This window comes from Dipteris shenzhenensis, chromosome 5 (genome assembly GCF_047967505.1).
Source record: "Dipteris shenzhenensis isolate YYH24624 ecotype China chromosome 5, Dip_SZ_1.0, whole genome shotgun sequence".
Lineage (NCBI taxonomy): Eukaryota > Viridiplantae > Streptophyta > Polypodiopsida > Gleicheniales > Dipteridaceae > Dipteris > Dipteris shenzhenensis.
The window spans coordinates 53,646,178-53,661,151 of record NC_141600.1 but is presented as its reverse complement, the minus strand read 5'-3'; the positions used below and the strand labels follow the sequence as shown (position 1 = coordinate 53,661,151).

Here is a 14,974-nt window from a genome sequence, read left to right as displayed (position 1 = left end):
AAAAGCCCCAAATTTGGAATGAAATTGAGCCGACGAAGGGCAAATATTGCAAAAGCCCAAAATTTGACGATTCCTGCTATGTTGATTGTAAAGCCCCAATTTGACGACTATTGCTATGCTGATTGCATAGTATGACGATTTACAATAAAGGATAACACTTGTATGACACGTTTCATGTAGAAATTGTCAACACATTGTTGTATGGTGACTTGCACAGAGATGGCGTCGATGCTTGCACAGAGATGGTTGAAACTCATGCTTGTGTACAATGGTTGAAACTCATGATTGCTAATGGCATTGTGCACAAACAGGCATAAATGATGACTGACGAAGACACAATGCTGGTGGCGACAGAAGCGTCGATGAGCAGTTCCTTTGTACGTGGCACTATGGGCAGCGTGAAGTAGTTGACGTAGATCTGTACCTTGGCAACAAATATGTACGGGCAAGAGTAAACGTGTTGTATGGGGCCTATTATACAGAGTGTACTTTAGATGCATGTATGGATGACCAGCACTGAGCCACGAATCTATATGACACTTCCATGTAGGGATGCAGATTTGCAAAAGATTTGTACGCATTGTTGTACAAGCTGTCGTGGTATGGTTGACATAGGTACGTTGTATGTCTATACGGATGATTGCTGTTGCAGATGGAGTACGTACAGGGATGTATGGCGTGAGCTTGAAGAGCAGCAAGGGTCGAGGCAAAGTATGGGAAGCAGGTACCTGCCTAGAGCAATGAATATGCTCTGATACCACTGTAGGCTCAAGGAAGCGGAAGGAGGTACAAATGTGGAGCAAAACGCTGAAAGCCGTCACATCAACAGCTAGAAAAAGAGAGTACAAAGTACAAAATAAAAGGGAACCCTACTAGTACTAGGTGTCATAAGACACTAAAAGTACTAGGTGACCTAAGTGCCAATAACTAAAGCTACATGGCACATACTAGGGCCAGAGGGCATCAATACGATTGGAAGATTATGGCCTACATTTCTCGCTTCCCTCTTACCAATTTTCCCATCCCACTCTTAGATTCCCTTTCCACTCTTCCCCTGTAATATTTCTTTCCGTGTCTCCTTTTGAAATTCTCTTTCCCTCTCCCCCTCTCCCTCTTTTCCTCTGAAATTCGTCCTCTCCACTTCCTCTTTCTCCCTCTCCTTGTCCCTCTAAAATTCCATTCCCTCTAAAAGTCACATCCCTAACCTTGTCTGCTAAAGTTCTTGTCCTAACTCCTCTACCCCTCCCATGCCCCCTTTTTATCTCTCCTTTCTCTCTCTTCCTATCACTTCCCCTCTCCCTTCTGTCCCTTTCCCTCTCCTTTGATCCTTCTTCCACTCTCTTTCCATCTCTCATATCCCACTCCCTCCCTCATGTCTCTCTTTTCCTCTCTCATGTCCCTCTCCCTCTCTCCTTCTGCCCCTTCACTTCTTTGTTCCCTTCTCTTCTCCCATCCCTTTCCTTGTTCCTATCCTTGTCCTCGTCCTTGTCCCTACCCTTGTTATTGTTCATCTCTCCCTCCCTCAAAAACTTTGTTCATTGTACTTCAAGGAGATGTACCATATTCCTCTTGCTCCCCTCCCCTCCCTTTCCTTTTCCCCCGTTTCTCTCTCTCTCTCTCTCTCTCTGTGTGTCTTCCCCTTTCAAATTTCATTTCCATTTCCCTTTCTAAAATTCCACTTTCCTCTCCTGGTCCTAAAATCCCCTTCTCCTCTCCCCATCTTAGAATTCCCCTTCTCCTCTCCCCATCTTAGAATTCCCTTTCCCTCTCTCTCCCCCTCCGATCCCTTTTCCTCCCCTCTTTTAAAATTTCATTTCCTTCTCCCCTTCTAAAATCCCTTTTCCCTCTCTCCCTTTCCCTCTCCACTTCTAAAATTTACTATCCCTCTTGCCCTTTTGCTTTACTGCTCCCATCCAAGCCCCCTCTAAAACTCTCTTTTCCTTCTCCCATTCTAAAGTTACCTTTCCTTCTTCCCTAATAAAATTTGCCCTTTTTAAATTCTCCTCCCATTCCCCTCTAAATTTTCCATTCCCCGTGCCATCTCTCTCTCTCTCTCTCTCTCTCTCTCTCTCTCTCCTCCATTCCTTGCAAAAAATTCACCACTCCCTTTCTCCCTAGACTTTCCCATTCTCCATTTCCTTTTCCCCCTCTCTTGCCCCTTTCCATTCGAAATTCTTATTCCCCCTTTATTTCCTATTCGTCTTCACTCCCATCCCCCTTTGAAAAGTCCCTTTTCCCTCTCCCCTTCTAACATCCTCTTTGCCTTTCCCTTTCCCATCCCATCCCCCTCTAAAATTACCTTTTCCCTATCCATTCTAAAATTTCTTTTAGCTCTTCCATCCATCTCTCTCTCTCTCTCTCTCTCTCTCTCTCCCCCCCCCCCCATTCCCTCCTTAATTTTCCAAAGTCCTACCATAGATAAGACTCTAGCCATGAGCACTATATGCAAGAATTTAATTAAGATTTCTATAAAAGACACCACCAAATCCAATAGATTAAATAAGCCTTATATAAGAAGCAAATAGTTTAGATAAGGCTCCATTATTGGAGCACCCCAATGAACATGGATAAGACTTCAGCACAAAAGCACCATTTGAATCAGTAAGCCACTACCAAAGAGCACAACCATCACAGAATAGGAAACATGGTTTAATTATACACCAATTCAGAAAATTACAAGAAGTAAGAAGTCCAACACTTCAAATCAAAATTTGATGATGTAAAGTTTCACATTATTGGCAAAAACCACTATTTATCTAAATGTTATGTCTTAAAGAGATCTAAAGATAAAGAGAAGAAACTACAAGGATGTTCCTAAAACACTTCGAAAAAAAAGACAAAGCAATGCAACATCAAAACTTGATCAGTGACAATAACAATATGCAACGCATAATAGACACTAGAATAGTGGCCACTTGAATTATAGAAGCATCTTTAAATGCAAAAAAAAAAAAAGCAATGAGAATAGGACATAATAAAAGTACAATATAATTCTGATCTTGCCAACATTACAACAAAATCACTTGTTCTACCAGTATGGTTGTTTTGATGTTTATGATATAGATACCATTTATGTCAATGCTTAGGGCATTTTAGATAGAATAAGTTGCATGGTCTATGGTAGTTGTGTGTTTTTGGAAAACTAGTGGTGTGAAGATGTCATTAAGCAAATCAGATGTGGCAAAGTAGCTTGAGCAGTTCACATAGACATGTGACTATGATGTGAGTTCAATAGAAGGATATTTTAAATCATGTTTTTAAGAAAAAAATATTTACACAAGGGTATCACAAAAAACATTTAGCAAAAAGTTACACATTTTTATTGAAATGGTGAAATATTCACAAATAAGGGATTTTAAAAATAGGCCTTGAAAGAACGTGATATGCAGAGTTTACATATAGTGGACCCCCGAGCAAAGGGGAAGAAAAGTAGTCCCAACTCACTAGGATCACTGACGTGAGAATTATTATGCCAATATGCATGTTGTAAGTGCCCCTTGCATCAAGTAGAACATGCTATAATTGAATTATCTGTCAAAACTGTCTCTAAGAGAGGTCCTTCATAATGCCTTATGGCCAAGCTTCTTCTAATTGAGCATCTCTTAAGCAAGCAAGCTCTCTAAGCATATACAAGTCTTAGAAATCTCTAGAAGTTTGGGTCGATTTGACCAATATGGAGTGATATTTTTTTCAGGAAGAGACAAGTCTACAAAAATAAGCAATCCTATTTCTCTTGCCCTCAATAAGAGAGAATACATGACTCAAACCATACCTATAGGGAAAGATATTATGTCATTGTACACGATGCAAGGTCTTCTTATGTCAAAACATGATGCAACTGCATTAGCCCTCAACACCCTCTCCAAAATAAATCCTCCGTAGTGGCTTGCAATTTCAAGTTAATATTTTTGTGAGTGAGTGTCTCTTGAGTAAACTCTTCAATCACATAAAGTTCCAAGCATCTCTAGAGGTTTGGGTTAGTCTGATCTAGAGGGAATAATAATTTTGCAAAATGAGATGGTGTTTACAAGAAAGGAGCCCTCTATAGAATGGAGAATAGGGCTTAATTTTTAAAACATGTAGATCCATCAGCCTTTGAAGTTGTTTTTTAAACAATTTTGGTCATTTTATGCACATTATTATAGGGGAGCTCAGAGATCAATATAAAGACTTAGTAATCTCCATAGTCCACTACCCCCAAATTTTTGACTAAAGAGATTTGTCCAAGATAGGTCTACTTCTAGAGAAGTGCTATGCTTATAGATAGACTCATTTCTAGAGAAGCACTATGCTTACACATTGATGAACTATTCTATCTACATGCTAATAAGTAGGGTAAAGGCAATCTTTTCATCTTGATGAATCTATAGACTTCTTGAATCCTATTAGTGCCTTCTCTAGGTTCATCATGCTCTCAATCTTGGTGAGGTTTATTTTTATGAAGGAAAATATGGAGAGCACCTTGAAAGAGATTATGGAGATTCTACGTTTACAAAAACTATGCTCATTTTGAATGGTCAATTGACTTTGGATGTACACCATGTCCATGCATAAATTTTCCTAGATAAATACACAAAAATCTTGAGGATCTATGTCTTTTATGGTGGTTGTATCTTCTAGAAGACTCAAATTAAGTATCACAACCTACAAGTCTTCTAGAAACAAGAGTTGCATATTGTAATGCTGCTATCACACATACTAAGTGAAACATTTACAAGACTAAGGTCTGTAATACCTCAATTGAGTCTTGGACATGAATACAAAACTAAAGTGAGTATTGGTTACACACACCTTGTCCAAGAACACCATATGTTGTTTGATGCCATCACTACCAAGTAGGTGCCAAGCATGACATTCATAGACTTGGTTATATCATACCATCGTTGAGTCTTGGAGAAGAATACAAAATTTTAGATTTAAAAACCATGGCCATGTTGAGGTCCATGTAAAACTATCTTGGATGAGAATACGAAACTTTAGCTCCACACCATGTCCATGCATAAACTATCTTGGAGAACAGTATAGAATTCTAGCTATCCACACCATGTCTAGAAATAAGATAGCCACAACTTGGTTGATTATTTATGGATACCAAGTGAGACATTTACAAGGCTTGATATCTTAATTGAGCCTTGGTGAGAATATGAAAAGGCTAGTTGTACATGCCGTTGTCCATGTAGTACACTATGCAAAACCCATGACCTACTATATCAAAGTAGAGTAGGAAAATCTGTAGGTCTATAGGACAATAGATTTTAAATTTGAAATATAGAAACTTATATCCATATTTATACTTTATTAATGCTTTCTACTGAATTGTTTTTTACAATGACATTAGTGTTTATGTTCTACATGTTCTATGATAGATAGGTGTTTATTTTGCATATATATATTCCACGATATGATTTTAAATATGAACCAAACCAAGAATAATTGAAATAAGGACATGATGGGTTAGGAGAAACTAAACATGAGGAGGATAGATGAAAACGGTGAATTTATTAAGTATGGACCAGGCAGAGCAATTGATAATAGACATTGGCTTAGACAATGAAAAATATGGATCAAAAGAGCAACTAATGATACATAGTGGCTTAGATAATGAAATTGAGTGAAGAATAATCATTAAATGTCTCTTTTAGGTGAAGATTATGTATCCCTCTTCTCATTGATTTGCTTATTTATTGATCTATTTTAGCAAGTAGTTCTAATGTTGTTCCCACTATATAATCTCACTTCCAATATTTACACTATAAAAAACTCATATTAAACACACCGTGTGCATGCAATACATTATACAAAATCATAATGCACCATATGAAATAAGTTTACAGGTTTGTATTTCAATTCCTTTTAAAGTATGACGTATTGCTCCTTATAATGATGGTTATTTTGATAGCTATATTGATGTTTTCTTTTGAAATGTTTTTGAAGATTATATTGAGCCCCATCATTTTCTTGAATAAAGTATCACAAGTAACTCTAAAAAATGACCTTATGTATAGTAGTGCCACACAAGTGAAAGTACGACACACAAGTTAAGAATCGAGGGAGTAAAGAGAGTTGTTGGTTGTTGTTGCTGGGGGGGAGGGGGTAAAACACAAGATCTCATCTCACATGCTAAAGGGGGACTTCTCAGCTAGGTGGCCACCCCAATCCCCCTAGAGGTTAGGGGAATGTCCTTGCATTGACTTGTCACCATTATCCACCCCACTGCATTCCATTATGCTTCTCATGAGGCATGTGCTTGGATCATAGGCATAATGGTGTGTGACCTTTCAAAGTCATGTCCACTTTAAACCATTATTCTCATTCTAGGTCTAAGTAACCTTGAACACTTTTGTCTTAGAGGGAGAGCTGGAAGAGAGAAACTAAGGGCCGTATATCATGGGGGAGACAGGTTCCAAATATGACATTTCCCTTTTGCCTTAGATACCATATGTTATGGGGGAGATACGTCCTCTCTCTCTCTCTCTCTCTCTCTCACACACACACACACACACACACACACAAAGGCACATATAGTGACATGTTTACTTGATAATGATTCAAACATAGCGTTGGCATTGCTTAAAATAAGGACATTACACTAATAATGACATTACTGCTTGACACAATGATTCAAGCGCAGTGTTGGCATTGCTTAAATACCAAGCATGGTGTATGGCTAGTAAAAGGCTTTATTGGACCAACCATAGGCCATAGTATTATGCATAAGGCAACATAAACTTAAATCCCATGGAGTATATGAAATTGTAGTTGCTTTTGGGAGTATATCATTAGTAGATCCTTATCAATATCTTGGATAATGGAGCAAAGTGTGAAGACATGGAATACTATGGTGATATGAAACAAATAAATACATGAACCTTAAATTTTTTATAAACTATCATCAACCATTTGATTCCTAGTTTTTGCAACGTTTTTGGGCATTGCAAGATAAGTACATTATTATGTGCATTCTAGTCCCCATCCACTAAGTGATGGGAACTAAGGAGGATCGAATATAGTCGGCCAAAGTCTATCGCTGAATAAAACCATGGAGCCTCTAAAGTATACCTCAAATTCTCCTTAACTAGTAATCGGCCGTTCTCAGCACCATAATGGGAGTGAGACCTAGCTCTATCCTGACTTAGTTGGTGGATTCAATTTGAAAGCTATATATACGGCTCCACTCGTCCAGTAGATCATTGCCATGTAGTGCAAGAGTCATGTACTCAGTGTATAATTCTCAGCCATCATCTTGAGAACCGAGGAATAGTAGCTTACAGTGTGCGATTGAAGGCTAGCAATGATTGTGCCTTGAACCTATATACTTATTTATTGTAACTTTGCTTGTTGCTAGTCATGTTCATGAGCCTCTATTACTATACTAGATGCCATAACTCCATAGATCTGCAACATCCAAAGTCAAGTGAAGCTCGAACGACGGATCTTTGTGTCAATGGATGGTCCTCAATCTTATGCTTGACATATAAGTGGAGAATACGTATCGCTGGGGCCTGAGAAAGCTGAACACCACAAGCACGAGCCAAACAATGCTCATCGGAGATGCCAATATGTTGGTTGAGGTTGCATGGCAACGATCAGGTAAGTTGTATGCTTGCATACTTCCTTGGGTTCTTCATATCCAGATGACTAGTCGGGATGCTAGTCTACATCAAACCAGATTGGGCTCGGTTTCTGGATGCTCGCATACTTGCATAAGACTTGGTCACGATAGATAACCAAAAGCACTCACTAATGGTGGTTGAGAAAAGTCTAAATGGGATGACATAATTTTTTTCTTTATGCTCGAGCTACTACATGGCATAGCTATACACGATTACTTTATATTCATATGCATAAGCTACTATCCATACACGACTAATCATATGAGCTTAAAAGTTATAAACTCGCCTTTTGTTATGACCAACGCATGACTTGATGCCATTGTGAAGAATGTGTGTGGATATATATATTTTGAATGGCTTCATGCCAACCACATGGCACTTTTTTACCTAGTGTCCTTTTTCATGTTAGGCCAGTAGAAAAAAATTTATCCATGGCTGAAAAAGTGGCCACAATACCCCTATGACCAGCATAGGGTGGGTTATAGCTTTCCTCCATCACTTTAGATCTAAGTTGCTTTGTGATACATAGTTTGTTCTCCATGAATAAATAGCCATCCCTGATGTGGTAGGCATGATGGGTGCCTCCATCTTTCAAATGTGCCCATGGCTAAGCAAAATTAGCATCTCCCTCATAGACTTCTTTGAGGGCTGTTAGCTCATCATGATAGGAAACTAAAATATGGTGAAGCCGTGGTCTATGAGAAAGGGCATCAGCCAGTACCTACAGTGTTTCAATAGTATGACCTTTAAGTGTGGGTTTGATCCCATAAAGGTGGCACTTTAGCTACATATCGAATATAAGAAGCTTTGCCCTATTGCTTCTGGTCTTAAGGTATGATCATTATACATACTATGGGAGGCATGCTTTGTCTCCTTCCTTTTGCATGGAATGATGATGGAGAATATGTTTCAGAGAGGATTTATCTATGTGCCCCACCTATAGGGAGCATCTGGGGGCTTGTGATTCTGTTGTCGAAATGCCATACGAGCTAGCATCACCAACCAAGGGTGTTGGAGATTATATTCTTTGTTTATATCATGTGATATTGTGACATCGATAACAAGTGGAGATGTGCCTTGAAGCCTGCAGTCCCACATTTAAAAAGTGCTTGTTCTAACTTGGCTTTTGTGTGGATGGATGTAGGTGAGTAGAGCTCCTTCAATGTCATGTGGTATTTTTGTATAGCAAAATCTAATATTTATTGTAAAGAACCTTTTTCTAAAGTTTGTCTTGTGGCTTCTTGCATTGAAAGGATTGAAATGGATTATGTTTGTCTTGAAATATTTGCACACACACACACACATCAATCTTTGTACTCATGTTTCATCATTGTTTTTAAGTTGGTGAGCTCCAATGCTCGTAGAAAACATTTTCTCTTCAACTTGTAAATTTTAAAGGTTTAAATTTAATTTTTGTAGGTTTTAAGAAAATATATAATTGAAATGCCTTAAAGTTTGCAAGTTTTGAAACATTGTATTTTCAATCTCAAAGGTTAATTTGAGAATTTGCCATTCACTTGATGTAAAACCTGAATTTTTCATGACCATTGGTGACCTCTAATAGGTTTGTTGGGGGAAATGTGGCAATGCCGAGCTAGGTGACATGTTTGTTGGGGGGGCCAGGGCGGGGGGGGAGAGGGGGGGCGGGGCAGGGGGCTGTGAAGAGATTATGAGAAGACATTGGAAAGATGTACCTCTACTTTTCTCATACTTTTCCCATGAGCCCATGTAAAGCTCACAAAAATCAAGGTTTAATGTCAAGTGAATGGCGAATTTTGAAAATTTAAACCTTGAGATTTGAAAACAGAAGGTGAACATTGTAAACGTGGGAAATTAATGTTGAGATTTAAAAACAGGAGGTTCATAACCTGCGAATTGGAGGGCATTTTAGTTGTACAATTTTACTTAAAACCTACAAAATTTTAAAATGTTGAACTTGAACATTATTTTGCATGCCAAAGGCAAAGCCATAGCCATTTTAAAAGGTTCTCTTGTTATGGGAATCGTGCAAAGGCCTTAAAAGAATGCTTGGATAACTTGAGATGGGATTTAAAGGGTTGTCATAATCTAAGGGTGAGGTTGTCAGATCTCCTTTGGCAAGCCTAGTTAAATTTTCACCTTGTTTAGTCTTTAACCTATTAACCATGGACAGGAGGGAAAAAAATACAAAAACGTGGTAGCTTGGAGGACAAGAGCTTGCCATGTGTCATGGGATGGAGGCTTTGAGAGGGGAGAAGAAAAGGAAGCTTTATGAAAGCGGAGATGGAAGGTCACTGGACATGATTGGCAAGATGCAAAGGCTGTAGGAGCACGAGAAAAGAATACAATCATGCGCTCTCTCCTATCTCCATCTTCTTTCTTTCCTCATTCAGGTCGCAACTTCCCATGGTGTCCTTTGGAGGCTCCTTCCCAATCATCCCTCTGTTTTATTCTTTGCATCATCTCCAAGGAAGAGTGTGGTGGACCAACTTGCTTTTTTATCAAGTAGATGAGAAACTGGGTGGCCCTGAGATAACCATATCATGACCAATAGAGTCACCTCTAAGTGTCAACCTCCCCTTTGTGTCATCAGATGCAGTGCTTATGGCATCATTTAGTGAGCCTCCTTTTGCGTTTCTGGCCTCCTCTGTTTTTGTTCCTATCCTCTCGATCGGTTTTCTCTGACCTCTTGCCAGCTTTGTGGAAGCAAGATGCAAATAGAGGAGGCAAGAGCGGCTGGTGCTTGCTTTAGTTGATTGTAGCCATTACATTCCAACAGTCCCATGTGGTGTGACCTTATTTTTGGAGTGCTAAAGAAGTTGAATCATTCCATTTTTCTTTTGGACCAATTTCGCTTTGGATAGCGAGACTCAAGAAGAAGTTCCGATCAAGAAAACACAGTCCATCTTTTGGGCCAATTCTGCTTTGGATAGTGAGACTCAAGAAGAAGTTGCGGTCAAGAAAATACCATCCATCTTTAAGAACAAAATTGATGCTAAAAGAACTCCATGAGAGATCAAATTTATATGGCACCTCAATCACAAAAATGTGAGTCGAATCTATGCAGGGCTTCATTGGTACTCAAAGTATTGGTGTGGAGGACATATATCTTGGAAGAAGATGCAACTCATAGAAGGACCGCAATAAGACTTTGTGCCCAAACCTGGAGCTTTGCCGTGTGTCGATAGAGATGGACTGTGGGTACAAAGCTTAGTACCATGGAGTTGTTATCAAAATGTTGTTATAATAGCGCATGATGGGACTAGGAATGATTGCAAGACGAAATAGATTAGATGGCACTACAAGGGGTCAATTTGCCATTGGCATTCATGGGGCAAGAGCAAAGCAGATCTAAATGATTTTTTTGGGGAAACTTTCAAAGAACCAATTGGAGTGAGGGCTTCAACCACCCAATTATTGAAAAGAACGATTGACACCTTCAATTGAAGAATCGATTGATGACTCAAACCACAGGATTAAAGACTCGAATCAGCCATTGAAAGAGGATTGAAAGGAAGACTTGAGTTGAAAAACAGTAAGAATCTCCTTTAGAGAGCATGAATTTTGTTCTTACGTACGGATTTCCTTTAGCATAATTTCATTTGAGCGCAAGGGGTTTTCCTCATAAAGTTTTTTTTCTTACACATAATTTCTTTATTTTGCAACGATTTCCTTTACCAAGATTTCCTTCAGCTCAACAAGAAGTAGCAACTGCCAAAGACTTAGTAGTCGGACAAGTCTACAAGCTCGAATTATAAAAATAAAAATACTCAATGCCTCTTACATAAAAATCAATGATGAAACCTCTCTAAACCTGCTACTTCACAATCAATAAGTTTATGGGTCAATCTAGCCATGACTGTACCTTGAAGAAGGACGCGCTTAACAACTTTGGCCTTTGTCAACTTTTGGCCTCCATCATAGTCTTTTAAAAACTTTTACCCATTTTTCACAATAGTTTAAATTTTTAGTTAGGCAACAGTATATGTTCAAACTTGGCTATCCTTATAAGACCAATCATGCTCTTGGCTTGCAATCGAATTTATTCTTAACGATGAATACGGAATCTCCTTTCACAAATAGTTGCACTACTACATTGTGACATTGCAATTTCTGTAACTCTAAGAAGCATGGAATGTTTCTTTTGTAACACTTCATTATGTTATTGCAATCTTTGTAACTTGATTATAGCTCATGTGCTAATTCATGCCTCTATTTAAAAGTGTGCATGTTGTTGAGGTTGATGATCCATTTGCCTGAGGATGTTTGTCAAGCTAGCAATTTGTCACATAAGTAGAGTTGCACAACAATCTAGGGTATGTATTGAGGAGGATCTTCCATGTGGAGGATGACGGTTTGATTATGAAAGTAATTTGACCATATAATGCACATTTTCTGAGTACCGATTTAAAATCAAACATCTTTTATGTAGCAATGTCTTTTATATCCCGCAACAACGTAGTCTTCTGTTAACAGTACCAAAAACCTACAAAATTTCAATGAACTTGAACGTTGTTTTAATCTTCTGTTAAGAAAAACGTTTCTGTGAACACTAAACTGAGTCGGTGTCACGTGAAAATAGTTGGTTGACAACCGTTGCATGAGTGGAAAGGTGGTGGTGCTGTGGAAGTACGAGAAGATCGGCCGGCAGCACTGTGATACACCATCAATACCATAGCCCGGCATAAGCTACGAGCTTGCTCTCCTTCCCGTCATCGTCTTCTTCATCATGCCTTACTTCGGAGAGCCCTTCGGTTTCATCCACAAGAAACAACCCAAATGGGCCGTTGCCACCCCACCTTCCTGGGATCAGAAACGCCATTTCCAACCTTCCGATTACGTACCCTCTCTTTCCCCCCCCGCATGCACGCTTCTCCTGTTTTTGCCTCACTTCCCCCACACCTACCCTCTTTCTCACTCCCTTCCTTGTGCCCCAGGATCTTCTGGAGAAGGAGAGGCTCGCTGCCCGAAAGTTTGGCCACGTTCGACACCAGGTTTATACCAATGTCTTACAGCCTGCCCCCACTTCTCTCAGTTACGCATCGGAACGTGAGAGGCTGAAAGCAGATCCAGATAACGCTGTCAAGGTCGACAACACAAAAACGCAATTGAAGAAGAAGGTTTTCTTGCTTTCTTTCATCCCGTCGGAGTCCATGGCAATCCCCGAGCTTTTACACTGCAGCATACAATTTTGTTACAATCCGAAATGCTCGACGAAAATTGCTTGCTTGCTTGTCCGCAGTTGATTCATTTGCAAAATCGAATAATAAGAGGCTGATGTGATGCTTCATTTCGACCTGCAGGAGATTCTCCAGCTCCACAAAGCCGAGCGGGCACATCGAGAAACCAAAGCGTTTGCAGAGAGAGAAAACGAATGGATGAGATCACTCGAGCGTGAAGCTTGGGAAAGGAACCAGCATCCGCATGCACGGGTGATAGCAAACCGCACCAGCGTGCCTTACGACCCAATAACTCTTCAGTACCACGACGGATACGAGGGGGCGCGGGCTAAATATAACGATGCAGCAACCAGGTCAGGGCTGCGAAATCAAACCGGTGAAGTTTTGCTACAGTTAAATATTGTGAAAACAGCAAAGAAGACAAACAAGCAACTTCTTCTTGCAACTGCAGGTGGCGGGCGGCTATGCGAGCACTAAGGATTTACAGAAAAATGAACGGAGACAGGAATTATGACGTGATCAGTTGGGAACGACGCCCAACTTTGGTGTATCCGGAAAAGCCAGATCCACCTGCAGCTCCTGCCGGGAAATCATCAGGTCACAACAGCAACACACGTCAATCTCAATCCATTATTGATGTTTCAGGCTGACCTTACGTAGCTCTCTACGCTGCATTTCCGTGCGTACTTCAAAAGACCACCAAAAACCACTATATCAGGAAAAGAAAACAATTCTTCTTCCCCAGCTGAATAAGTTTGTTCTGTTCGATTGATAGATTGCATCGGGGTTTCGTTGTTTGTTCCTTTACTGTTAGCTGGTGAACTTCAAAGATCGGCATCGTTCTTTAACTTGATTGATAGCGCTTCATCTTTGTGCCTTTAATGTTTGCGTGGTGAACTTCCAAATTTGGATATTCCATTATTTGCATGATTAGACTTTACAATGTCAGTCTATACCCATATGCTTTCATTCGAGAGAAGTTTTGGACTAGGAACGAATATTAGAGTCTTCATCTTTTAGTAGTGGAAGTGATTTCTACATCTAATTGTAGTTTTACACTTTGTTGGACATTGCTATTTTATTCAACTAAATTAGATCCGGGAAGGCAGTTGTTAGATTATGGAAGTGAATGGCGAGAACGATGAGTTTAACTCAAGAAGTAATGTGTGTGTCTCCCTTCCATCTCTCTGTCCCTTCCCCCCCCCCCCCGTCTCTCTCTCTCTCACGCGTGCGCGCCCTATGGCAGCAGCGGTCTCTCTCTCTCTCTCTCTGTGTCTCCTCTCCTCTCCTCTCTCTCTCTCTCTCTCTCTCTCTCTACCTCGGCAGTGCACTCTGTGTGTGTGTGTGTGTGTCTCCCTTCCCTCTCTCTCTCTCTCAGTCTCTCTCTACCTTTCTCTCTCTACCTCGGCAATGCAATCTCTTCTCTCTCTCTTCTCTCTCTATCCGTCTGTGTGTGTGTGTACGTGTGTGTCTCCCTTCCCCCCTCCCCTCTCTCTCTCTCTCTACCTCTCCCTCCTTCTTTCGTTCTGCCTCTCTCTCTCTCTCTCTCTCTCTCTCTCTCTCTCTCTCTTTCGCTCTCTACCTCGGCAGTGCACTCTGTGTGTGTGTGTTTCTCCCTTTCCTCTCTTTCTCAGTCTCTCTCTCTCTCTCTCTCTTTCTCTGTGTGTGTGTGTGTGTGTGTGAATCTCTCTCTCTCTCTCTCTCTCTCTCTCTCTCTCTCTCTCTCTCTCTCTCTCGCTCTATCTATCTATCTATCTATCTCTCTCTCTCGCTATCTCTCTCTTGTGCTGCCGCAGGAGTGCTCTCTCCCTCTCTCTCTCTCTCTTTCTCAGTTCTCTCCTGCTCTTTCTCTCTCTCTCTCTCTCTCTCTCTCCCTCTCTCTCTCATCTCTTTCTCTCTCTCTCTCTCTCTCTCTCTCTCTCTCTCTCTCTCTCTCTCTCACTCTCTCTCCCTCTGTCTATCTCTCTCTCTCTCTCTCTCTCTCTCTCTGTCTACCCTCCTCTCCTTTCTCTCTCTCTCTCTACCTCGGCAGTGCACTTTGTGTGTGTGTGTGTGTGTGTATGTCTCCATTCCCTCTCTCTCTCAGTCTCTCTCTCTCTCTCTCTCTTTCTCTGTGTATGTGTGTGTGTGAATCTCTCTCTCTCTCTCTCTTTATCTCTCACGTGCATGCACTACGCGGCAACTCTCTCCTCTCTCTCTCTA

The 14,974-nt window shown here is 40.5% G+C and overlaps 1 protein-coding gene across 1 annotated transcript; it reads left to right on the top strand.

Moving 5' to 3' along the window:
* Positions 1 to 12,321: 12,321 nt before the first annotated feature.
* LOC147902199 (uncharacterized) lies at positions 12,322 to 13,654 on the top strand. Its single transcript, XM_087374455.1, has 5 exons — positions 12,322 to 12,432; positions 12,530 to 12,712; positions 12,896 to 13,125; positions 13,224 to 13,369; positions 13,548 to 13,654. Exons 1-5 carry the CDS (start codon positions 12,322 to 12,324, stop codon positions 13,652 to 13,654), a joined length of 777 nt encoding a protein of 258 aa, XP_087230581.1.
* Positions 13,655 to 14,974: the final 1,320 nt, after the last annotated feature.